We start from the raw sequence: 26042 nt of genomic DNA on the forward strand, positions 1-26042 counted from the left end.
AGGGTCCTACACCCTCATCACCTGCTGCTTGTAAACACGAGAACAGGAAAGTCCTGAAAAATCTGAATTTCCAGGTAAAATTCTCCAGTTTTAAAACTAGGAAATGGTTTCCTAGGTGTAAAGGAGTTTTACAAAGACATCCTGAGGCAGAATCTGGATCACCAGGTGTCAGTTTGCTCCTGCTGGATCGCATGATGTTGGTTGGCTAGGGAGAATCTGGCCTGTCTGGGTCCTCTCCTGGGGTTTGGCTTGGCCCATGGCCCAGGGGACAGCCATGACAGGGTGTGGAGGGGAGCATGCAGGTTTCAGGCATCAAGTTTAGGCACAGTACCACCCACAAACCTGGGGGTTGGCAGATCCAAGTGGGATCCTTGGCTCCCAGCTGCACGAAGTGCTGTGACCCCACTGGTTCCCTTTGTTCCTCTAGTATTAAGGGTGAGATGCTGAATGTCCCCATGAGTAGAGCTCTTCAGCGGGTACTCCCACTGATAGGTGGATATAGGTAGAAAGCCTTGGCCTCTCATGACCACTTCAGGGAGTAGGGTGCTGTTAGGGTAAGGACGACCGGACAGCTGAGCTGGGGTGGGAGAGGTAGTATCATGGGAATTATTAGCGCTGACTTGGAGCAAGGAGGACTGGTGGGCTCAGGAGGCTGGTAACCTCCCTGAGGATTGAGTGTTCTCCCAACCCTTGGAGGCCCTGGTCTCAGTGTCAAGGGAAAATCCTATGGGATGTCGTTGCCAGAGAAGGGCTGGGCTCCAGATCTGCCCACCTAGGCATCACTGCGCAGGGCAGAGACTACAAACACCCCTCTTCACCTGCAGCTGTGTTAGGGGCAGGCCAGAACAGGGGTTGGAAAGGGAGAAAAGACTAGGGTAGCAGCATCTCTTCCCCCTGGCAACAGCAGGTCCTTCCAGGAGCAACAGTTTTTACATACCTCCCAGAACCAGGCTTATTGGGCCCCTTGGAGACACCCACACCAGTGCCCCCTCCTCAGGAGTCTCCTAGGCCTTTGGGGCACCCTCCTGAGAACAGAGACCTCCAGCCCAGCTGAGCAGTACCCCCTCAGGCGCACAGGGCTTCCCTGCCAGCTAAGAGACCCCAGGACCGGCTCAGCAGTGCCCACTTCTCAGAGGCCTGAGTTTCAGCTCCATGGGAAACTCACTGGAACTTCTAAGTTGCAATGCTTCCCTTTGTTCTTCTAGGCCTAAGGGTCTAGCTGCTTCCTGCAGGAACTTTCCCATTTCTAAGCCAGATTGACTTAACCTTCTCAGTCCCCCATTAGTCACCTAACACCTAGTTAGCTGTGCTCTGTCTCTTGACCCTGATTGATCAGGCATGGCACCATGCTACATACATATGGACTCCTGGTAGATGCTCACAGAGAACATTTCTTCCTCTCTGGGTTTGGGAAATCGAGGTCCATTGCCCAGGGAGAGCTGAGGCTGGACTGCCCAGGGCAGTTCTGCCCCACCTGCTGCTGGTCCATTCCCTCAGTGTATACCAGAAGCTTGGTATAGCGGCGATCCCACAGGCGGGGTAGGTGATGCTAGGAGCCGCCTCTATCAGGGTGAAGAGGGGTGTTGTGGAGGGGAACTCGCACAGGAACCATGTGGTTGCAGAGGGAGCACACCAGCCCAGCACTGTGGGGGTTGGAGGGTGGGGAGTGAAGGACGCACAGGTGGCGAGGGACTGAGTGGGTGGAGACCCAGTTTCCATCTACTGTTTATTGGACACTTACAGTGGCCAAGCCCTGGGCGGACCTGCTTATACTTATGTAATCGCCAGCCTTACAACAACCAGGTGAGATAGGTGTTCTGACCACGGCGGAGACTGCGTCCCGACTGGAACTACTCGGCGCTGTGGATTCGCTGGTGCTGAATGAGCTTGGTGCTCTGGTGGAAGCGGCGGCCACAGTCCTGGCAGGCGAAGGGCTTCTCTCGTCGGTGGGTGCGCAGATGCTGCGTGAGCGTGGGCCGCTGGCGGAAGGCCTTGCCACACTCAGGGCACGCATAGGGCCGTTCACCCGTGTGGATGCGCCGGTGTTGGGTGAGGTTGGCGTGCTGCCGAAAGCTCTGGCCGCACTCGGGGCAGGCGAAGGGCCGTTCGCCCGTGTGGATGCGCTGGTGCTCTGTGAGCCGCGAGACCTGCGTGAAGCCCAGGCCGCACTCGCCGCAGTGGTAGGGCTTCTCGCCCGTGTGTGTCCTCTGATGACGCGTGAGCTTGAGGCGCTGGCTGAAGCGCTGGCCACACTCGGGGCAGGCAAAGGGTTTCTCGCCTGTGTGTACGCGGAGGTGCTGCGTGAGCGTGGGCCGCTGGCGGAAGGCCTTGCCACACTCGGCGCAGGCGAAGGGTCGCTCCCCAGTGTGGATGCGCCTGTGCTGCGTGAGGTTGGAGCGCTGCCGGAAGCTCTGGCCGCACTCGGCACAGGCGAACGGCCGCTCGCCACTGTGCACGCGCCGGTGCTGCAGCAGCACTGAGCGGCGGCCGAAGCGCTCGCCGCACTCAACGCAGCCAAAAGACTTATCGCTTGTGTGTACCGCCTGGTGCTCCAGTAGCACGGAGCGCCGCGTGAAGCTCTCGCGGCACTCGCTGCACGGAAAGGGGCCGGGAGGCTCGGGCGCACCAGGAGGGGCCGAGGGCGTAGCGCCAGGGCCGGGAGGATCGCCGTGGATCCGCTGGTGCTGCAGCAAGTTGGAGCGCTGCCGGAAGCTCTGGCCGCACTCAGCGCAACGGAAAGGCTGTTCGCCCGTGTGCACTCTCCGATGCTCTTCCAGGCGCGCGCTGCGCACGAACCCCTGGCCACAGTCGCCGCACACGAACGGCCGCTCCTCGGTGTGCGTAAGCTGGTGGCGCAGCAGGTGCGAGCTGCGGCTGAAGCTGCGGCCGCACTCGCTGCACACGAATGGTCGCTCACCCGTGTGGATCTTCTGGTGCCTCAGCAGGTTGCTGCGTTGGCTGAACACCTTACCACACACATCGCAACGGCCGCCCCTAACCACCCCACCCCCAGTGCTGGGGCGGCCCCGGCTCCGGCCCCTGGGGGAGCGCCAGCGGGTGCTGACCAGAGCAGGGCCCACACCACGGCAGGGATCCTCGTCCGTGGGGTCCTGCTCACTCCTCAGATCGCTGGGGAGCACAAGCGCATGCGCAAAGCCACCTTCGCGGGAGGGTGATTGGATCTGGCCCGAAAGGCCAGCCATGCCGAGGTCCCAGGGGACGTGGAGGTGAGGGTTTACACTACCTGGACCTGCGGAGACACTGTTCAGCTGCAGCGCAAACCCTGTATGCACAAGGGGACCATTCATTCATGACAAAATGCCCACCGTGCCCGGACCCACGTCAGCCCTGGGGACACAGTGTGAACTACAGGGACCTGAAACTGACCAATGAGGCAGACGGAGGTGACAAAGGCAGGGGTAGGGATTCTATCTGTACAGACTTCCCTGATGAGGTGATAATGAGACAGAACCCAGTGTAAGGAGGAAGACTTGGCTTTGTGAAAAAGCTTTCCAGGTCTGATTTAAATTGGAAAAAATCATTTTTGGAAGGGCTGTAGGGCAAGCGTGGGGGCACTGTCTAGGTGGAAAATGATGGTCTCTGCAAATGCAGGGAAGTGAGTGGGTCTCGAAGGCTGGAGGTAGAGCCAACAACAGTAAGAAGGTGCAGGCTCCTGGATGGTGGTCTAGGGTTTGGATGTGCCTTGCTTGTGATGTCTGTGGGGGCATCTGAGGAACACAGATTTCGTGCAGGCTGTGGGGAAACCTGAGCAAGGGCTCTGGGGCATACACATGGCACACAGAACCCAGGGCCTGCTAGTGATCAACACAGGGGTGGGTGTCTACAGAGGAGAGAAGTGGGTCCCAGCCACACTGAGCACTCTAGCGTCTGACGCTGGGAGGAGGAGGAGGTACCAGCAACTGCAACTGAGAATCAGGGCCTGGAGAGGGTGGAAACCTGGAGGAGGTTAAACTAAGAAGACTGAGAGAGCAGCGAGGGCTTTTAGTGGGTGAGAGAAAATCCATAAGTCGCCAAAGAAAAGTCAGATAATTAGAATACATCAAAGGAAATCAGCAAAAACCACATCAGAGTCAAAAGACAAATGGCTAAAAAATAAAAAAAATTAAATTTAAAAAAGGGCAAATGGCAAACTAATAAACTCTCCACAGGCAAAGGGCTAACTAACCTCCTGAGTAAACAGCTACAATAAATCAATAAGAAAGATCAATAACCTCATAGACACACGGGCAAAGGATGTGAACAGGACAGGAAATGTAACTAATGCTTATATCCCATAAAATATACTCCATCTCCTCCTAGTAAGAAAAATGCACCCTAGGGCTGAATTCATCTGCCATTTCCACACCCTGACTGCAGGGACCCACGTGTTCCTATGTGTTGCTGGTGAGCATAAATGGGAAGACAGTGTGGCAAAATCCATCAAAACAGCAAATAGCCCACACTTTGATCAAGTAATTCCATGTTTAGGTACTTCTTCAACAGTTGTGCTCCTCCTCGTACTAAAGATTACAGGCATGAGTCACCGTGCCCAGCCCATGTATGTTTTATAGAAGAGGAATGGGGCTGGGCGGGGTGGCTTACGCCTGTAATCCCAGCACTTCGGGAGGCCGAGGCGGGCGGATCACGAGGTCAGGAGATCGAGACCATCCTGGCTGACACGTGAAATCCCGTCTCTACTAAAAATACAAAAAATTAGCTGGGCGTGGTGGCTGGCGTCTGTAGTCCCAGCTACACGGGAGGCTGAGGCGGGAGAATGGCATGAACCTGGGAGGCGGAGCTTGCAGTGAGCCGAGATGGCGCCACTGCACTCCAGCCTGGGTGACAGAGTGAGACTCCGTCTCAAAAAAAAAAAAAAAAAATCAGAGGAATGGGCCAGGCACAGTGGCTTACGCCTGTGATCCCAGCACTTTGGGAGGCCAAGGTGGGTGAACCGCCTGAGGTCGGGAGTTTGAGACCAGCCTGACTAACATGGAGAAACCCCGTCTCTATTGAAAAAAAAATACAAAATTAGCCAGGTGTGGTGATGCATGACTGTAATCCCAGCTACTTGGGAGGCTAAGGCAGGAGAATTGTTTGAACCGGGAGGCAGAGTTTGCGGTGAGCCGAGATCGCGCCATTGCACTCCAGCCTGGGCAGCAAGAGCGAAACTCCATCTTAAAAAAAAGGAATGAGCCGGGCGCGGTGGCTCAAGCCTGTAATCCCAGCACTTTGGGAGGCCGAGACGGGTGGATCACGAGGTCAGGAGATCGAGACCATCCTGGCTAACATGGTGAAACCCCGTCTCTACTAAAAATACAAAAAAAACTAGCGGGCGAGGTGGCAGGCGCCTGTAGTCCCAGCTACTCGGGAGGCTGAGGCAGGAGAATGGCGTGAACCGGGAGGCGGAGCTTGCAGTGAGCCAAGATTGTGCCACTGCACTCCAGTCTGGGCGACAGAGCGAGACTCCGCCTCAAAAAAAAAAAAAAAAAAAAAAAAAAAAAAAGGAATGAATCTGTGTCTGTAAATGTCTTTGCTTCTGTATGTACAGAATCTTTTTAGAAAGACACATAAGAAACAAGCAATGTTGGCTGCTGGAGAGTAGGACTGTGTGGCACAGGCAGGGAAGGGGCATTCCACTGTATACTGTCTTGTGCCTTTTGAAATCCTAACATATGAATGTATTAGCTATTCAGAATGTTCTCCTGATGAAGACATAAAAAGACCTCTCTGAGCCAGGTGTGGTGGCTTAAGCCTGTAATCGCAGCTACTTGGAAAGCTGAAGCAGGAGGATCACTTGAGGTCAGGAGTTTGAGAACAGCCTGGGCAAAATAGCAAAACCCCGACTCTTTAAATAAAGCAAGACTCCATTTCATAAATAAATAGATAAACCTCTCTTGCCTCAAAGAAAAGGCACAGTTTTATTCCCAAGATTCCTTTTCTTTTTTTGAGACTGGTCTCATCCCCATTGCCCAGACTGGTGTGCAGTGGCACGATCTCAGTTCACTGCAGCCTTGACTTCCCTGGCTTGGGTGACTCTCCCACCTCAGCCTCCCAAGTAGCTGGGGCTACAGGTACGTGCCACCATGCCAAGCTAGTTTTTCGTATTATTTTTTAGTAGAGATGGGGTTTTGCCGTGTTGCCCAGGATGGTCTTGAACTCTTGGACTCAAACAATCCACCTGCCTCCGCCTCCCAAAGTGCTGGGAGTACAGGCATGAGAGACTGCACCTGGCTAAGAAGATTCTGCAAACTCAGGAGTTGGAGGCACCTGATACCTCTGGCCATGGAGGTGAATGGGCAGGGCACCAGCCAGGCTGGAGAGGCTGTTTCAGAAGCAGATGCTGGGCAGGGCTGCTGTTGTGGGCTCTGTCCGCACACAATTCTGAGCCAACAGTATGTACTGCCATGATTGACTTCTGGATTTCTTCTCCCATCCTGGCAGAAGGCTATGTTAAGGGTGAGAAACCATACTGAGAAAGTCAGGGTTGTTAGGTAAACAGTCCCATTGGACGCTGAGATGTCAGTCTCTCTCCCAAGGATGCTGACAGGAGGCTGAAGATACCTTCCTGTAGGATTCAGACGATGGAATGAAACATGCTTACAGTGGAGAATGCCCCCAAACTGGCCTAGCCACATTGCCCTATGGATCTGTTTGCAGTATGCACTCATACTCAAGCTGCTTGCTCACATTCCCTAAGAAAAGGGTCTCCTTGGGATGTGGGGTTCCCCCATGTCCCTTCCAGCCAGTAATCCCCACATCTACCTGCTCAGAGCTGTCAGCCAGATTTGTGGTGCCCCTCTCTTGCATATAAGCCAACAACTAGGAAAGAATAGAGACCACATTGTTTTTTTAAAAAGTTACTGCTGTTCTCAGAGAAATAAGGATAGACATATAAGGGAAAGAACAGGAGGCAGCTAAAAAGATGAACATTCAGAGGATGAAAACACTCTTGGAAATTAAAAATATGCTAGAAGAGGCCAGATGAAGTAGCTCATGCCTGTAATCCCAGCACTCTGGGAGGCCGAGGTGAGACGATCACTTGAGGCCAGGAATTTAAGACCAGCCCTGGCAACATAGTGAGAACCTGTTTCTACAAAAAAATAAAAAAATTAAAAATGAGCCAAGTACAGTGACACATGCCTGCAGTCCCAGCTACTTGGGAGGCTGAGGCAAGAGGATCACTTGAACCCAGGAGTTCGAGGTTACAGTGAGTTATGATGGCACCACTGTGCTGTAGTCTGTGTGAAAGAGTAGACCCTAAAAAAAAAAAAAAAAAAGCTACCAGAAATGAAAATGTCAACAGAAGGTCTGAAAGATACAAGTGAGGAAATTTCCCGGAAAATAGAGTAGAAAGATGAAGGAATAGAAAATTGGAGTGAAAAGAACATAAAAGGATTCATCCTAGAGGCCAGTAGCCAAGTAACAGGCATCCCAGAAACAGGGAACAGAGCAATAGAATGGAAGGAGATAAACATTTCAGGGCAGTTTCTCAGAACTGAGATGTGAATTTCAAACTGAAAAGGCTCACCAACAATAGTGATCAAAAACGTTTGTGACTGTATTAATAAAAAGAATTCTTCCAGCCAAACTTCAATCTAACGTTGAGGGTTAGACAATGTGTTTCAGATATGGGACATCTCAGAATTTTATCTCCCACACCAGAACACCCAGAAAGCTCCAGTAAAACAAAGGTGTGAACTAAGAAAGAGGAGACCCTGGGTCTCGGGAACAGGAAGGAACCGAACAGAAGATGGGGTGTGGGGGAGCCTGGATGATGCCAGACAAAGGTGGTGGCTAAGAGGTAGATGGCAGGGGGCCTCTGGCCTGTAATGCCTGCATGATTGGGCAGGATTCCTATCCTGTGTCAAGGTCCCTCCTGCCCAACTGCTCTGTCTGTTAACCTGCTGTCCTTGTCAGGTCCCAACCCTACCTGTCTTGATGCCTGACTAGCAGGATGCAAGCCCAGGAGGCCATCCAAGATACCAGGACTGGGAGAGAATATGGGTATGGGGAATACAGGCCCTACTTGCAAAAGGTTTTACTGGGGTGGGGAGTTTCTAAAAAGTAGAGGGACTGTGGGATCAGTGGTAGTGGTGGGTGGCTTTTTTTGAGGACAGAAGATGCTAGAGGAGGTTGAACCTTACATGGGATGATCTAGGGAATGGGGAAACTTGGAGATACTGGAGTGAGAGGGCTGCCTGCATAGAGCGAGGAGTGGGGTCAGCGGAGATCATGCTGTCCATGCGGAGGGCCTAGTCCCACCACACCCCATTTCACTTACCTGGGGAGAAGATGTCCCCAGCTTCCTCATGCCACAGGGCCCTGGGGTGCTTCCTCCATGGGGGACCCTCAGGCCCAGTCTTACTGTGGGGAAAGTCCTGGTCCAGCACTGTCCCACATCCCTGAAATCACAGTGGTCACTGCTCATCTGTGCCTGGCTGGGCTCAGGGAGCAACCCCCAGGGAAAGGAGGAGAACATGGACCTGGGCAGGACTTACCTGGGCCTCCTCAGACAGGAGGGTGGGTACAGACTCCTGGGTGGCAGCTAGAGGCCCAGACTCCAGGAAATCTAGAGAGGAAAACTGGGATCAGGCTGCCTGAGCGAGTTTCCACCCCACTGCCCTTCTTAGTGGTGTGCCAGGTGCTGGGATGCAGAGAGGAGGGATTCCTGGTTGTGGGCTTGGGTTGGGGAGGGCAGTGCAGGGTAGCTGAGGGTCCAGCTTAGGGGCTAGGGGAAGCAGAGTACCCTGGAAGGCCAGGGGTTGAGCTGCAGTGGGATGAGATGGGCTTAGGTCTGTGCCCCTGTAGCCCTACGTGAACCATGGAGCAAGATGGTCAGTGGGGATCAGAGGTATTGTACAGGGGTCCACACAGGAACGGCAGGGTGTGAGCAGCTAGTTCAGGTGCCCTGCCTGGGAGGTGAAAGGGGTCATACCCCTAACACTACGAGGTCATCCCTCAGCAGCTCCTAATTATACCTCGGCCTGCTGTCTGTTCCCCAATGAAAAGCAGATATTGCCTAAGAGATCTCCTTGGGGACTGAACACCACATGCCATCAGTGCTGGGAAACCCCAACAGCCTGCTCCATGCCAGGGGGTTCATGGGTACAGGGCTGTGACAGTCAGGCTTGGTGTGTGAGGGGTAGTGGCAGCGCTGGCTGCAGTGGAGGGGAGACCTTACTGGGTGGAATGTGGGGGCTGCTGGCATATGGAAACCATTCCATTTATGACAAACTTGGCCCAGTGGACTTCAGACTGACTGCTCAGGCCAGGATCCCTGGCCCACCCAACCAGACCTTAGGTGCTGCCCACACTGCATGCCCTCACCTGAGTCCTCTGTAACCTCTGGTTCCTCTTTCACCTGCAGGCCCAGTGATGCTTCCTGCATAGTCCTAGGAGGTGTCTTGGGCACAGGCTCTGGAGTTGGAGGTTCAGTTTGAGGTAGGGGCTGGAAACTGGAGGGCTCCATCTTCTCTGATAGGACCTCCTGGCCCTGCACCTGGACTGTGACCTGGGGAGATGCCCCCACCATCAGAGGTCCTACCAGAGAGTAAGGCTGGCCGCAAATCTCACTGTACGATCCCAGGGGCCCGCCTTGTAAATACCTACTGACTAGGTCCTCCAAGGACCCACCTCCCCTAGTCCCTGAGCAAAGAAAGAAGGGACCACCTGCAGTCCCTCCCCTGCTCTGACACCCAGAGCCTTGCAGTACCTTCCCCATATCCCCCTAGCCTGCAGCTCCTATGTCCATGTGACTGCAGGTGATGCAGGAATGGGCTGCAGAGTCTGGCCCTGGAATCCCTTTGCCCTGGGCAGCCTTGCACAGAGTCTCTGTTGCAGGTGGCCACTTCTGTACCACAAGGGAGAATGTGTGTCTGGCAAAGCATGGTGCTACCCAGGGTGAGGCAGAGCTGGATGATGCTCCAGTCCTGAACCCCATTCATGGTCACTCACTCACCCATCTCCGGGGTTCGCCCGGCTCCCGGCGCAGCCCATCTACTAGGGCGGCAGCCTCCTCAGGGCTGCCTGGCCGCTGCCCCTGCATACGGGCCTGGATCTCAGGGGGCAGTGCGCCCAGGAACTGCTCCAGCACCAACAGCTCCAGCATTTGCTCCTTGGAGCGTACCTCTGGACGGAGCCACTGGCGACACAGCTCTCGGAGCTGGGCCAGGGCCTCTTGGGGCCCTGTGGCCTCCTCATAGCGGAAGCACCGGAAACGCAGGCGTGCAGCTTCAGGGCCTGGGTCCCATAGGGCAGCCTCACCCTCCTCCTCAGAGTCCTCTAGCTTCACCATGACAGGCCCCTCATCTTCTGGGGGTGCTCGGTCTGGGGAGCCCAGCACCGCAGGCCTCATAGAGGGTACCAGGTCAGGTATCTGAGGCCAGTGTCTGCCCCTGGTGAAGAAATAGGATGAGGCTGTTGCAACAGGAGTAGACAGTGAATGCTTCACTACCTAGTGTATCCTGTACTGTTTGATCCTCAGACCTACCCCATGTGGAAGGCAGATGAGGAAAGAAGCAAAGAAAGGCCATTCAGACCCCACAGACTTACGCAGCTAGAAGCCCTCCCTTAGCCACCTGTATCCCTGGTCTTCTCTCCACTTGGGCCTGTGCAAAGTCTCTGATAGACTCCCTGCTCCAAACACAGGCTTTTTTCTTTTTTTTCTTTGCGACAGGGTGTCACTCTGTCGCCCAGGCTGAAGTGCTGTGGTAAGATCATGTGTCACTGCAGCCTTGACCTCCCAGGCTCCAGAGATCATCCCACCTCAGCCTCCCAAGTAGCTAAGACAACAGGTGTGTGCCACGACATCTGGCTAATTTCTTAATATTCTGTAGGGATGGGATCTTACTATGTTGGCCAGGCTGTTCTTGAACTCCTGGGCTCAAGCAGATGATCCTCTTGCCTTGACCTGCCAAAGTGCTGGGCCTTAAAGGTTTGTTCCACCATGCTGGCCCACAGGCTGTTTTTTAGGTCTAGAAGACACTTCTCTCCCCTGTATCCTTCCCTTCTTCTACATGTGCAACCTCATTCCTGCGCTGCAGCTCTCTCTTTTACCAGGTGGATGGCATCTATACACCTACAGCCTGGGCATCAGCATCACTGCTGGCATCTCTCCCCACCCAACACCAGCCCTCACTTCACCTTCTACTCTCTCATCTACTTAGATTTGGCTCCTGAGTTGGGCCTCACCATCATTCCCCTCTCAGCCTGGAAGCCTCGCTCCACCTAATCCTCCATGTCAACCTGTGCAGTCACCTGTATGGCTCAGCCCCAAGGCAGCACCCTCTCTCCCTACTCAGTCTCATCTTCTGAGCCCAGCATCACACTACACAATGCCCCATCTCAGCTTCCTGATTTAGGTGGGGTTGGAAGAGGATAGGGCAGCTTCGCAAGGGGTGGGGGTGAGGGTCGGCAAAGGCTCCAAGACTGCTGGAACAGGAGCCTGCAAGGAAGTCCCGAGATTCTGATTCTGCCCATCTTCAGGTCACTGTGCCTTTGAGAACTTGTTTCCGCATCTGCAAGTGAGGCTGACCTCCCTCCTCGCGCTGTTCCTCCTGCAGCTGCGCCTTTGTGAAGGAATCTGCGTTATGAAGGGGATGGCGCCGCAGAATCATCCCCCCGTGGGTGGCATTGATTTCGAGGGCCACCTGATCCTGGGGGCCAAGCCTCCACTCTTCAAGGTGCCAAGTCAACCTGAAACCCTGGGAGAAACTTGGGTCATAGCCAAGATGGTAGGTACCCACGGAGGGTTCCGAAATACACTTCCCAGAAGTCCAGGCGGCAACTTCCGCTCCAGCGTGCCAAAGTAGGTCGTGAAGACGCCTAGGCAGCCGGGGGCGGGGCTCCCAAAGGCTGTCGTCGTGGCAACCAGCAGTGATTGACAAGCCTCTCGCTCTAGCCCTTGGCGCTCCCGTAAGGAGTGCCCGGATTCCTTCCCTGCGCTCCGGGTCTCGCTGGGCAGCCGGAATCCCTGAGTCTGGAGCCACCACCCCGGTCCCCACCCTAGCCCTCCCGGTTCAGAGGACCCCCGCCCTCACCTCGGCGCTCAGCGAGCTGCTCCGCGCTCCTGAGCACGCGCAGTCTTCGGCTTCCCCACCCGCTGGACTACGTCTCCCAGGATGCTCCGCGCACCAGCTCGCGCGCCTCCTTGCCCTTCCCCCACCCTCGCCTCCGTTTCTACACCCTCTCCTCCCGTCCCCTAGCGGTGGTCGCAATCATCAGGTCACGCTCCTGGCCGCTTCTTCCCATGCTCCCCGCCTCGAATCCGTGCGTCGACATGTGCAAGCCTCTCGGGGACAACAGACTGCAGTACCGCCTTCCAGATCGCGCATGCCCCCCACCACGTTTTCCTCATTTCTCTACGGGCCTTCCTGAGATTAGCAGCGTCCTGCACCAATCACTGCCGTCATTGGAACGCCGTCGGCGCCCCACCGCGTCTCCATGGCAACTCCCTGCAGGAAGGGGCCTCTGCTACTTCCTAGGCCGCAAAATGGAGAAAGGCTTGGCCCGATGCTTTCCGGGAGATGTAGTCGGTAGGGTTCTTCGTGTGCACGGGCGCGCGCGGCGCGATGACGTTCCTCTGTGATCATGCGCGAGGGGCGGGCCCTGAACGTCTCCATGGTAACCTGGGGACCCGACCCGACACCGCCTGGGCAAGCCAGAGACGTGGCGGGCGTTGGAAATGCAATGGGACACGTGGGATGAGGAGGTGGGGAGTGGTACTGGGGCAGATAGATGCCGATCGATAGAAACAGCGAGGAAAGACAGAGACAGAGAGACCAGAGACTCAAGGGCAAGGAGAGACGAAGGACAGGCAGGAGGAAGAGAGAGACAGACCCACAGACTGGGAGGGCCGGAGACTCGACGCGAGGAGAGACAGTGAAAATAAGTGAACAAACATAGAAACACGGGTCCAAGTTATAAGAGGGCTGAGTGGATCAGAGGGTTAGGACCGGGCAAACGGGTGTCAGAACAGTTAGCAAGAGAGAGGCAGATCAGAAAGGGATGGAGATGAAAGAGACACAAAGAAACGCAGAATGGCTTCACAGAGACAAGAAATGCAGATATCCAGACTCATGAGGCAGACAAGAAGGGAGAGGGACAGAGACAAGAAGGGAGAAAAGGGACAGATATTAGAGATACAGTAAGATGGACTGACAGTTTTCAAAGACCTAGAGAAAGATGACAGCACGAAGAGATGGAGAATCAGAAGTAGAACTGTTAGGAAAACTTAGGAGTCCAGATGCTGTCCAGTTAGATGCTACCTTGTAAAGGCTGATAGATTGCAAATGCTTTCTGCCCATTGTATCGCTTTGTAGCCCACTAAGCAGTTTTGTATCCGACTTCGTGCTTTTATTTCGGTTTTTTTGTTTTTTGTTTTTTGACGGAGTCTCGCTGTCGCCAGATCTCGGCTTACTGCAACTCCACCTCCCGGGTTCAAGTGATTCTCCTGCCTCAGCCTCCCGAGTAGCTGGGACTACAGGGACGCACCACTACACCCAGCTAATTTTTGTATTTTTAGTAGAGACGGGATGACATCATGTTGGCCAGGATGGTCTCGATCTCTTGACCTCGTAATCCGCCCGTCTCGGCCTCCCAAAGTGCTGGGATTACAGGAGTGAGCCACCGCGCCCGCCTGACTTTTTTTTTTTTTTGGCAGTCTCACTCTGTCGCCCAGGCTGGAGTGCAGTGGTGCAGTCTCGGCTCACTGCAACCTCCCTCTCCCAGGTTCAAGCGATTCTCTTGCCTCAGCCTCCCGAGTAGCTGGGACTACAGGCTGCTCCACCACACCCGGCTGATTTTTGTACTTTTAGTAGAGATGGGGTTTTACCATGTTGGCCAGACTGGTGTAGAACTCCAGACCTCGGGTGATCCGCCCGCCTCGGCCTCCCAAATTGCTGGAATTACAGGTGTGAGCCACCGCGGCCGGCCAGTGTTCATTCTTTCTTTCCTATCTTCCTAGAATCATCTTGCTGGTTCCCTCAGTACGATAAATAAATCTTTGACACATGCTCACTGAGAGTCATGTTTTTAACCGTTTTGAAATTATATTTGGCAGTCTGAAGGGAACTTGTTCTCCGGGCTAGGAGACAAACAGGGAAAAAGAAAAGAGTGACACATACCCAGGAAAGGAAGGAGGAAGGGAGGGTGATGTAAGACAAAGACATTAGGCGGCGAGAAAGTCAGCCTTTGGTCCGAAACAGCTTCTGGCGCCCCTTCCTGGACTCTGCACGGTGCAGCCTCGTTGCCAAACTACGTTTTCCGGCAGGCCCCGGGGCGCCTGGCGCCGAGCGGAGAGCGTCGCAAGGGGCGGGCCTGACGCAGCCTCCTCGGTTCCCGGGCGTCGCCAGGCAACCTTCCCCCTTCGCCGCCAAGACTGAGCCTGGGCTCGGCCTCCTCCGGGAAACTGCGCTGAACTGCGCTGTGAGGCGGGGCGATGGAGAAGGGCCGAAGCCCCCCCAGGCCCAGCTAAAGCAGACGGCTCGCACTGCGACCCGAAGGTGAGGGTGATCGGCCGCGCTGGGGCCCGGCTTCGGGGGCAGGAGTTGCGGCCCTTCCGCTGGGTTCGGTCCGGGAACTGGGATATGAGGCCATAGCGTGCACAGCTGGCACGCACCCGAGTGGGTCAGTCGGAGCCATCGTTGGCCCCGCGGTTCTCCGGGAAATGTAGACCCGCTAGGCGGGACGGTACCCGCCTCAGGCCATACTGCACAGGTGCTGATCTGAGTCTGGGTCCGTCCTGGGTCGAGGAGTTCTTTGGCCCAGATCTTCGTGGAGGCGTGTTCGCCCGGCCCTAAGGTCCCTTGCGGGCCTCCTCGGCCTTACAGCGCTTGTCCACTGTTCGTTCCCCTTCTCTCCTCTGTCTTGGAAATGTAGTCTCGAGGGAGGAGCTTGGTCATCCACCCAGACTTCGTGAGGCCCCCGAGCTTGGGGCTGCCTGTTGAGAGTGGGAGGGAGAGAGTGAGTGAATGTGTGGGTGAATTAATTTACAATGATGGGAGAGCAGGCAAAGGTATGAATGTGGGAGAGAGAAGGATGGGCCCAAGAGTGGTTCAGATTTCGGTGCTTTCTCCAGGCTTGAACCTTCCCCAGTCCACCCGCCTTTCCCTGTCTCCCTAGCTGAAGGCCCTGTGGGCTGTGCCTCCTTGTTTGAAGGCCAGGTGCATGGTCCGTGGAGGTACTCATCATAGGTGTAGTCATTCCACAAACAGAACGGTCAGGCGGCATTTGTTCATGTCTTTTTTCCTTCCTTCCTTCCTTCCTTCCCTCCCTCCCTCCCTCCCTCCCTCCCTCCCTCCTTCCTTCCTTCCTTCCTTCCTTCCTTCCTTCCTCCTTCCTTCCTTCTTCCTCCCTCCCTCCCTCCCTCCTTCCTTCCTCCTTCCTTCCTTCCTTCCTCCTTCCTTCCTCCCTCCCTCCCTCCCTCCCTCCCTCCCTCCTTCCCTCCCTCCCTTCTTTCTTTCCTTTCTTCCCTTTTTTTTTTTTTTTGAGACGGAGTCGTGCTCTGTCGCCCAGGCTGGAGTGCAGTGGTGCGATCTCGGCTCACTGCAACCTCCGTCTCCCGGATTCAACCAATTTTCCGGTGTCAGCCCCCCAAGTAGCTGGGATTACAGGCACACACCACTATGCTGGGCTAATTTTTTTTTTTTTTTTTTGAGACTGAGTCTTGCTCTTGTTGCCCAGGCTGGAGTGCAGTGGCTCACTGCAACCTCTGCCTCGCCTCCCTGGTTCAAGCTATTCTCCTGCCTCAGTCTCCCGAGTAGCTGGGATTACAGGCACGCACAACCACGCCCGGCTAATTTTTGTATTTTTAGTAGAGACATGGCTTTGCCATGTTGGCCAGGCTGGTCTCGAACTCCTGACCTCGTGATCTGCCCGCCTCAGCCTCCCAAGTGCTGGGATTACAGGCATGAGCCACCGTGCCTGGCCTGTTCCTGTTTTTCACATACACAGTTAAAAAAAAAAATCTATTTTGACCAGGTATTACATTCACATGGTTCAAAACGTAAAAGAGACAAGGTGAGACAGACACACAATAAATAAATACATACGGCGGAGGATGGCCCTTTCTCATAAGGTTGTGTTTGAAAAGAACTGCAGAAGGTGAGGGGAAAAGCCATGCAGATAACAGGGAAGAGCACCTGCTTTGGGCCAAAGGAACCACAGGAACAAAAGCCCCTTTGTAGCTGGCACAGTGGCTCACGCCTGTAATCCCAAACTTTAGGAGGCCGAGGCGGGTGGATTACTTGAGGTCAGGAGTTTGAGACCAGCCTGGCCAACATGGTGAAACCCTGTCTCTACTGAAAATACAAAAATCAGCTGGGCGTGGTGGCACACACCAGTAGTCCCAGCTACTTGGGAAGCGGAGGCAGGAGAATTGCTTGAACCTGGGAGGCAGAAGTTGCAGTGAGCCAAGACTGCGCCATTGCATTCCAGCCTGGGGGGCAGAACAAGACTCCATCTCAGCAAACAATCAAAACAAGAAAAGCCCCTTTGCTCTGTCTGGAGAATGTGGTCAGGAGTGAGCAGAGTAGAGGAGGAGGCTTTGAGTCTTACAAGGGAGCCAGTGAGGACTGTGGCTTTTACTTGAAGGCCTGGGAGGGCTCCAACAGAGGTCAGGATCTGACTTAGGTTCACTGAATCTTTCTTAATCTGGTGTGGAGAACTATCATCCTCTTCTATCCTTGGGTACTCCACGGTGGTGGTACCAACTAGGGAAGTTCTCTTCTGTGTTTGTTTCTTATTACTGTTGTAATATTACTACGAACATAGTGGTTTAAAAACAATATAAACTTATTATCTTAGAGTCCTAAAGGTTAGAGTCTGAATTCAGTTTTACTAGGCTAAAATCAAGGTATCAGCAAGGCTGGTTTCTTTTGGAAGTTCTGGGTTTCAGTGATCACACAGCCTTCTCCTAAGTCAAATCTTCCTCTGCCTTTTTTTTTTCTTTTCTTTTTTTTTTCAAGATGGAATCTTGCTCTGTCCCTGAGGCTGGAGTGCAGTGGTGTGATTTGGCTCACTGCAACCTCTGTCTCCCGACTTCAAGCGATTCTCCTGCCTCAGCCTCCCAAATAGCTGGGATGACAGGCGCGTGCCACCATGCCTGGCTAATTTTTGTATTTTTAGTAGAGACGGGGTTTCACCATGTTGGTCAGGCTGGTCTCGAACTCCTGACCTCATGATCCGCCCGCCTCAGCCTCCCAAAGTGCTGGGATTACAGGTGTGAGCCACCGCGCCCGACCCCTCTGCCTCCTCTTTTAAGTACCCTGTGATTATATTTCAGGGCCACTGGAATAACTCAGGAGAATCTCCTTATCTTGAGATTAATTTACAAAGTTCCTTTTGCCATGTACGGTAATTTACTCATCGTTTCTTGGGATTATGATATGGACATGTTTAGGTGACCTTATTCAGCTTCCCACAGTGACATTTGCTGTCTCCAAGTGAGAAGTGTGGAGATGGGTAGTTCACCTCATCCTGCCTGGGAGGTGGCTCAGGATCTTTTGATTCTCTTGGCTTCCTCTTGTGGTTTTAAGAGATTCCTGTGGAGCCCTAAGGAGTTAAGAGAAAATGGAAAAATGGGCTTAACTGGCAGGAACAGAAATGGGTAAACGGGAGCAAATGTCCTGAGAAATGGAGTCAGCTGCAAATGGCTCACCTGCACGCAAGCATCATGTCTGCAAGCACTGAAGCTGAGCAGCATGACCTTGTAAAACTTCCCTCCTGGTTCTTGGCAGACAGGCTTCCCTCTTCTTTTTTTTTTTTTTTTTTTGAGGCGGAGTCTCGCTTTGTCGCCCGGACTGGAGTGCAGTGGCCGGATCTCAGCTCACTGCAAGCTCCGCCTCCCGGGTTTACGCCATTCTCCTGCCTCAGCCTCCCAAGTAGCTGGGACTACAGGCGCCTGCCACCTCGCCCGGCTAGTTTTTGTATTTTTAGTAGAGACGGGGTTTCACCGTGTTAGCCAGGATGGTGTCGATCTCCTGACCTCGTGATCCGCCCGTCTCGGCCTCCCAAAGTGCTGGGATTACAGGCTTGAGCCACCGCGCCCGGCCCTTTTTTTTTTTTTGAGATGGAGTCTTACTCTGTTGCCCAGGTTGGAGTGCAGTGGTGCAATCTCGGCTCACTGCAAGCACTGCCTCCTGGGTTCACGCCTTTCTCCTGCCTCAGCCTCCTGAGTAGCTGGGACTACAGGCCCCCGCTACCACGCTCGGCTAATTTTTTTGTATTTTTAGTAGAGACCGGGTTTCACTGTGTTAGCCAGGATGGTCTCGATCTCCTGACCTCGTGATCTGCCCACCTTGGTCTCCCAAAGTGCTGGGATTACAGCCGTGAGCCACCGCGCCCGGCCCCAGGCTTCCCTCTTCTGTCTTGCCCGCTGCTCCCTTGCAACATTTTCTCCCCATTTGCTCTCGTAAATCTGCCTTTCTAAACTCATTACTGTCTTGGAAGATTCTTTTTTTTTTTTTTTTGAGACGGAGTCTCGCTCTGCTGCCCAGGCTGGAGTGCTGTGGCCGGATCTCAGCTCACTGCAAGCTCCGCCTCCCAGGTTCACGCCATTCTCCTGCCTCAGCCTCCCGAGTAGCTGGGACTACAGGCGCCCGCCACCTCGCCTGGCTAATTTTTTTGTATTTTTAGTAGAGACGGGGTTTCACCGTGTTAGCCAGGATGGTCTCGATCTCCTGACCTCGTGATCCGCCCGTCTCGGCCTCCCAAAGTGCTGGGATTACAGGCTTGAGCCACCGCGCCCAGCGGAAGATTCTTTTACCACCTGCATGCCAAGGCCTCAGGCAGCCGTTGACCACGACATTTTGGTGGCCCACAGAGGGACTCTCCCTACAGGAGACTCTCTCCCCTCTCCCTTCCTACTCGAAATCCTTGGTGGACAGTGTGTAAGTGTGTGAAGACAACTGAAGGTCTCTGGCCAGGGATACACTCTGGTGAAACTGAAAGGTGTCTTGGGAGGCTGAGGCGGGCAGGTCACCTGAGGTCAGGAGTTCGAGACCAACCTGACCAACATGAAGAAACCCCGTCTCTACTAAAAATACAAAATTAGCCTGGCATGGTGGTGCATTCCTGTAATCCCAGCTACTCAGGAGGCTGAGGCAGGAGAATCACTTGAACCCGGGAGGCGGAGGTTGTAGTGAGCTGAGATATCACCATTGCACTCCATCCTGGGCAACAAGAGCAAAAGTCCATCTCAAAAAAATAAAAAAGAAACTGAAAGGTGCCCATTCAGAGGTATCTAACCACCACTACCTGCTCTGGAGAGGGACCTAAATTCACTTTCCTTTTTCAGCCTTCCAGCAACCAGCTCTGAGTAGCCCTCTGGTAATTGATGGCATCTGGCCAGGGCTGCTCCATGGTGTTGCCTGAAGGCCAGGGGGTCAACAGAGCTGGCTGCCTTGCCTGGAAGGGAGAAAGACTCCCTCCTATCCTTCTCTGGTCAAGAGTTCCAGAACTTTCTGTGTGGTGCAGTTAGCAGTGGCTGCTCATCTAGGGCAAATCCACACACGTTTTGAGTGACTTAGACCTTCTCACTCTAAATTCTCCTGTGAAGAGCTGGCCGTCCTGCTCCAGATGTTTTAATCCAGGTGATCCCAAACAGCACCGGAACAGTGAGTCTTCCCTCAACCTCTTCCCCTCAGACCCTGGGCCAAGCACCCAGTGTAATTCGTGCCTGGACTGACCTGGGACTGCCCACCCTAGTGGTCATCCAAGGGAGCTGCCCTCCCTAGCTCTGGGAGGTTTTTTATTTTTTGTTGTTGCTGTATTTTCTTATTTTATTCAGATAGCAGTCTGATCACACATGGTCCAACAACACTCAAATAATAAATCAAATATAATCAGATGTTAAAGATTGGTTTTCAAATATCATAGTCAATGATGCCACACTTGCCTATGATCTCTCCAACGTAAAACCACATCAACACCTCAGTGGCCACCAAACCATTCAGCACAGCTTCCTTAACTGTGAGCTGTTTGAAGCTACCAGTCTGAGCACTATTGACTATTTTTTTCAGGCTCTGAACAGCTCTAGGGATCTCAGCAGGGGTGGGAGGAACTAGCTCAACCTTGGCGTAGTACCAAAATGTGGCCAATCGAGGCTTCGAGTAAGTCACAGCAGCGTTCAGCAGCACCGGGGTCTTCTCCACAAGGTTACGGACAAATTGGGCCATGGCTCTGGGATGAAAAGTCCGTCGCCCCAAACGGCCGGCTGAGGTTTTTTCTTTTTTCTATTTTATTTATTTATTTAGAGACAGAGTCTCACTCTGTCACCCAGGCTGGAGTGCAATGTTGCCATCTGGGAGGTTTTTTCTAATAGGCAGGACGCCCCTTTAGAAAAATGCACCTCAGGGTCCTTTAGCAGATGTGAGTAGAGCACTTTTCATGGTAGGATGCCCCTAGTTGTGGCTCAACTAGCCCCAAGCAACTTGGTTTCCCTGTCACACAATTGGACAGACCCTGTCTAGTCCCTCAGACTCACTGCTGGGCTGCATTCTAAAACATTGGAGGACTGGGCGTGGTGGCTCACACCTGTCATCCCAGCACTTTGGGAGGTTAAGGTGGGCAGATCGTGAGGTCAGGAGATCGAGACCATCCTGGCTAACACAGTGAAACCCCATCTCTACTAAAACAACACAAAACAAAATTAGCTGGGCATGGTGGCGGGCACCTTTAGTCCCAGCTACTTGGGAGGCTGAAGCAGGAGAATCACTTGAACCCAGGAGGTGGAGGTTGCAGTCAGGCGAGATCATGTCACTGCACTCCAGCCTGGGTGACACAGTGAGACTCCGTCTAAAAAATAAGATAAAATAAGATAAAAAATAAAATACTGGAAAAAAATTGACCCCCAAAGTCTCAAAAAGAAATGCTTAAATGCTTAATTTTCCTATGCAATGTGGCTTGCCTGCTTTACAAACTTCTGGGTCAGAAATTCAGGCCTCTGAATGAGACCCTTGCCCCCAGTACTGTTTTACAGCTCGACCTTTTCTGTCGTAACTCCTGTAAATGGTCTGAAGTTCTTTTTTTTTTTTTGAGACGGAGTCTTGCTGTGTTGCCCAGGCTGGAGTGCAGTGGCTGGATCTCGGCTCACTGCAAGCTCCGCCTCCCGGGTTCCCGCCATTCTCCTGCCTCAGCCTCCAGAGTAGCTGGGACTACAGGCACCCGCCACCTCGCCCAGCTAGTTTTTTTTTTTTTGCATTTTTTAGTAGAAACGGGGTTTCACTGTGTTAGCCAGGATGGTCTCAATCTCCTGACCTCGTGATCCGCCCATCTCAGCCTCCCAAAGTGCTGGGATTACAGGCTTGAGCCACCGCGCCCGGCCTGAAGTTCTTTATGTCCAGGATTTCATGACTGTCTCTCTGGATCCCAATCCCTGCCAAATCTGTCGAATGTGCTTGGCTAAATTCTCTGGCCCTACTGACTCTTCTGACATTCTAGATAACCATTCCTTTATCCTCTTCTGCTTTCCCCAACCAGCCTCCCAAAATGCTGGGATTATAGGCATGAGCCACTGCACCCAGCCAAGAGGCCACCCCCATGCATATCACCTTCATGTTCAACTGTACCTACTCCATCTGTTCCTTGTCCCTCACCTCCTTGTCATCTCAACCTTGGATGTCATTTCCCAGTTCCGACTCCTTTTCAGGGACCCTTGTCCCCATTCACATACTAGGTTGTGGGTCACTTATGATCCCACTTGAGCTCCAGACAAGGTTCTGCTGCTCTGAGACATGGCAAATGGGGATGTAGGAACCATCAGAGTCCATGTTCCTTTCCCAGTGTCTGACCTGTCTCAGCTAGAAGCTAAGGTTGTCTCCTTTAGCCAAGACTCTTCCTGTTGCATAAAAAGATGGAGAGGACTTACCATTTTATTTAATAGCACTTGGCAGGACATTTATATGATCTTTACCACCTGTTGTACTTATGAGGAAAAGTCCTACCTCAGGTCTCTAGCTCAACGATGGGCAGACTACGTTCATGCCCAGAACCCTCAGGAGTCTGGCCTGGGGAGAACGGCAGTTCCTGGTGTTGATCCTAGATGGAGCTACCAAGAGGGAAACACTAGTAGGGAATGCCGTAATCATATGATTACTTGTTTAATTGAAGGCATGAAGAAGACTGCCATAAAACCAGTCAACTGGCTGGGCGCGGTGGCTCAAGCCTGTCATCCCAGCACTTTGGGAGGCCGAGACGGGCGGATCACGAGGTCAGGAGATCGAGACCATCCTGGCTAACATGGTGAAACCCCATCTCTACTAAAAAATACAAAAAACTAGCCAGGCGAGGTGGCGGGTACCTGTAGTCCCAGCTACTCGGGAGGCTGAGGCAGGAGAATGGCGTGAACCCGGGAGGCGGGGCTTGCAGTGAGCCGAGATCCGGCCACTGCACTCCAGCCTGGGCGACTGAGCGAGACTCCGTCTCAAAAAAAAAAAAAAAAAAAAAAAAAACAGTTAACTATGCCAAACTAAGAGAAGTAACACAGGGGGCAAATGAAAACCCAGCTCTATATTACTCCAGGTTGGCGGAAGCCATGAGAAAATATACTATTATGGACCCTAAGAGCTGAAAAGGCCTCAGCATTTTGACTGTTCATTTTATTAGCCAGGCTTCTTCAGATATTAGACACAAACTGCAAACACTAGACCAAGAACCACAAATTCCATTCCCCACTTTGCTGGACATGGCCTTCAAGGTCTTTAAATAATAAGATAAAATTAGATAGCCTTGTTAAGATAAAAACAAGGAAATATCGCAGGCTGAATAGGATAGGAAAGATCAAGAAAGAGATAAGTGTCAGGTTCACCACATGGCTACTGCCATTGCAAATTTTCTGCCTATCCCAAGGGCCCCAGGCCAGCCATCAGGATGGAGCCTAACAGCCACTAAGGAGCCCACTATCTGCTCTCACTATCATCAGCCAGGGCAAATCAACTGGAAATGCCCAAATCCTCCCCAGCCATATTCTGGTCCTCAGTGACCCTGTCCTCACTGCAAACAAGCAGGGCATTGGAAACGGGACTGCCCCTCTCTGCCTTGTGCAGGAGGGCCATCACACAACCAGCAACCCCAGTTTGTGGGCCAGTTTGGGAGGATGGCAGCCGCAAATGCCCCTACCTCTGTTCCTTGACTGAGAAACTTAGAGAACTCAGAAGGCAGAAAGAGATGACTGATGGGGTCCAGATGCCATCCAGGCTCCTGTATTTACTGTCTCTATGGCTGAGCCTCAGGTATCCCTAACTGTGGCAGGGAATAAGATTGAGGGCTTTTTTGTTTTGTTTTCTTTGAGACGGAGTTTCGCTGTTATTGCCCAGGCTGGAGTTCAATGGCGCAACCTCGGCTCACTGCAACCTCTGCCTTCCGGGTTCAAGCAATTCTCTGCCTCAGCCTCCCGAGTAGCTGGGATTACAGGTGCCCGCCACCACGCCCAGCTAATGTTTTGTATTTTTAATAGAGACAGGGTTTGACCATCTTGGCCAGGCTGGTCTTGAACTCCTGACCTCATCATCCACCCACCTCGGCCTCCCAAAGGGCTGGGAATACAGGTGTGAGCCACCACACCCAGCCAAGGTTGAGTTTTTAATTTACACAGGAGCTACTTATTCAGCCCTAATTAGTTTTTTTGGTCCTTCCCTTTGGTGAAGGTAGGTGAGGGTGGAATGCTTTGAGTTGTCCTGGGGGAGGAGATTCTCCATTTCTGGTTTACAAGACCAGAGTATTGAATTATACTACAAGGACATTTTCATTTAAGTAGTTTATTTTCAGTTAGGGTAGTGAGTGGTGTAAGGGTGAGGAAGGTAGAGAAGTACATGATGGATGCTGTCTGTCCGATGTCAATAAAAGGATATTTGACTGGCTGTCTTCCAATTCATGTGAGTGGGAGCAGGTCAGCCACTAAGATTCAGAATAGGCATTGACTTAATGACCGGAATATTATGCTTTGTTGTTTAGACGTGTTAAGTACGGGAATAACTGCTGGAATGAGAATGGAGAATGTAAGGGCCAGTACGCCTCCTAGTTTGTTAGGGATGGATCATAAGATTGCATATGCAAACAAAAAGTATCGCTCTGGCTTAATGTGGCGTGGGGTATTGAGGGGGTTGGCTAAAGTGTAATTGTCTGGGTCGCTCAGGAGTTCAGGCGAAAATAGTACTAGAGTTATTAGGAGGAGGAGGAGAAAAATTAAACCTAGAATATCGTTGGTTGTGTGGTAGGGGTGGAAAGTGATTTTGTTGGGGTCTGATGAAACCCCTGAAGGGTCGTTAGATCCTGTTTCATGTAAGAATAGGATGTGAACAGTTGCTAGAGCTATAATGACGAAGGGTAAGGTGAAATGGGAGACAAAAAATTGTGTAAGGGGGCTCCATCAACTGAGAATCCGCCTTGGATTCATTGTTCAAAGGCAGTTCCAATATATGGGATGGCTGATGGTAGATTTGTAATTACTGAAGCGCCTCAGGATGATATTTGGAGCATGTAACCTATGAACACTGTTGCTATAGTTGTGAGTAGGAGGATAATGCCAATGTTTCAGGTTTCTAGAAATATAAATCACGCGTAGTATAAGCCTCGGCCAACGTGTAAGAAGAGGCAGATGAAAAATATTGAAGTCGGCTGGGCGCGGTGGCTCATGCCTGTAATCCCAGCACTTTGGGAGGCCGAGGCGTGCGGATCACAAGGTCAGGAGATCGAGACCATCCTGGCTAACACGGTGAAACCCTGTCTCTGCTAAAAACACAAAAAATTAGCTGGGCGTGGAGGCGGGCGCCTGTAGTCCCAGCTACTTGGGAGGCTGAGGCAGGAGAATGGTGTGGACCCAGGAGGCGGAGCTTGCAGTGAGCCGAGATTGGGCCACTGCACTCCAGCCTGAGCGACAGAGCGAGACTCCATCTCAAGAAAAAGTCATTGGGGGCTGGGTGTGGAAGCTCATGCCTGTAATCCCAGCAGTTTGGGAGGTCGAGGCAGGTAGATCATGAGGTCAGGAGATTGAGACCATCCTGGCCAACATGGTGAAACCTAGTCTCAATTAAAAATACAAAAATTAGCTGGGTGTGGTGGTGCACACCTGTAATCCCAGCTACTTAGGAGGCTAAGGCAGGAGAATCGCTTGAACTCGGGAGGCAGAGGTTGCAGTGAGCCGAGATCATGCTACTGCACTCCAGCCTGGTGACAGAGCAAGACTCCGTCTCAAAAAAAAAAAAAAAAAAAAAAACTCATTGGTGACTGGGTGTGGGAAGCTGAGGCGAGAGGATCCAGGGTATCCTGGGCAACATAGTGAGATCTCATCTCTACAGAATAACTTAGCTGGGTGTGGTGTTGCGCACCTGTAGTCCTAGCTACTTGAGAGGGTGAGGTGGGAGGATCACTTGAGCCCAGGAGTTTGAGGCTGCAGTGAGCCATGTGGCCACTGCACTCTGGCCTGGGGAACAGAGCCAGAGACTGTCTGAAAAAAAAAAAAAAAAAGAAAGAAAAGGGAAAAGATTGACTTTGACATTGAAACAATTCTTAAATTTTTTTTTCAAGTTTCTTTTTTTTCTTTTTCTTTCTTTTTTTTTGGAGACAGGGTCTCGCTCTGCTGCCCAGGCTGGAATGCAAGTGGTGACATCATAGCTCACTACAGCCTTGATATCCGGGGCTCAAGTGATCTTCTCATCTCAACCTCTCAAGTAGCTGGGACAACAGGTGTGCGCCGACGCACTCAGCTGATTTTTTATATTTATAGAGGCATGTCTCCCAATGTTGCCCAAGCTGGTTTTGAACTCATGGCTCAAGCAGTCCTCCCGCCTCAGCTCCCCAAAGTGCTGGCATTATAGGCATGAGCCACTGTGTCTGGCTTTTTTTTTCAAGTTTCAGTGATAACAAATGGCTATTGCAAAGAAAATTCAGATGGTATATAGAAATGTATAAAGGAAAAAATGGGCAGCCTCTTCTAATCCTTTCCCCAGAATTGTCAGCCTGATTTGTTTTTTAAGACCCTTTTCTGAACATAGGTAAACATAATGTTGTCTTGAAATTCTAACATTAGTGGAATCATGGTGGGTGAA

General features: G+C 52.5%; 3 protein-coding genes across 10 annotated transcripts in view; 1 reads left to right on the forward strand and 2 right to left on the reverse strand.

The window, feature by feature from the left end:
• Positions 1–1707: 1707 nt before the first annotated feature.
• MZF1 (myeloid zinc finger 1) lies at positions 1708–13400 on the reverse strand. Of its 4 annotated transcripts, none has more exons than XM_033224746.1 (7): positions 12039–12168; positions 10850–10909; positions 9959–10394; positions 9328–9511; positions 8499–8569; positions 8282–8402; positions 1713–3283 (listed from the first exon to the last, which is right to left on the reverse strand). In XM_033224746.1, exons 3-7 carry the CDS (start codon positions 10352–10354, stop codon positions 1851–1853), a joined length of 2205 nt encoding a protein of 734 aa, XP_033080637.1. In that variant the 5' UTR covers positions 10355–10394; positions 10850–10909; positions 12039–12168; the 3' UTR covers positions 1713–1850. The 4 variants fall into 4 exon arrangements, with proteins under 4 accessions (XP_033080638.1, XP_033080637.1, XP_033080639.1 ...); XM_033224748.1 differs by lacking the exon at positions 10850–10909 and adding an exon at positions 11534–11702; XM_033224745.1 differs by lacking the exon at positions 12039–12168 and adding an exon at positions 11534–11649.
• Positions 12536–26042, forward strand: part of LOC117091874 — a 33321-nt gene continuing 19814 nt past the window's right edge. The window contains exons 1-3 of one of the 5 annotated variants that reach the window (XM_033224770.1): positions 12536–12709; positions 14205–14501; positions 19556–19613. In XM_033224770.1, the coding sequence (XP_033080661.1) occupies positions 12570–12709; positions 14205–14501; positions 19556–19613 (495 nt within the window). In that variant the 5' untranslated portion in view covers positions 12536–12569. Of the gene's footprint in view, positions 12710–13842; positions 14502–19555; positions 19614–26042 lie in introns of those variants that run through there. The other 4 variants (XM_033224771.1, XR_004440563.1, XR_004440562.1 and 1 more) reach the window with 4 other exon arrangements.
• On the reverse strand, positions 19777–20211 carry LOC117091877 (ATP synthase subunit g, mitochondrial-like). Its single transcript, XM_033224776.1, has one exon. The coding sequence runs from the start codon at positions 20172–20174 to the stop codon at positions 19863–19865; it is 312 nt and encodes a 103-aa protein (XP_033080667.1). The 5' UTR covers positions 20175–20211; the 3' UTR covers positions 19777–19862.

Source organism: Trachypithecus francoisi, unplaced genomic scaffold (genome assembly GCF_009764315.1).
Source record: "Trachypithecus francoisi isolate TF-2019V2 unplaced genomic scaffold, Tfra_2.0 Lachesis_group12, whole genome shotgun sequence".
In the NCBI taxonomy this organism is placed as follows: Eukaryota; Metazoa; Chordata; class Mammalia; order Primates; family Cercopithecidae; genus Trachypithecus; species Trachypithecus francoisi.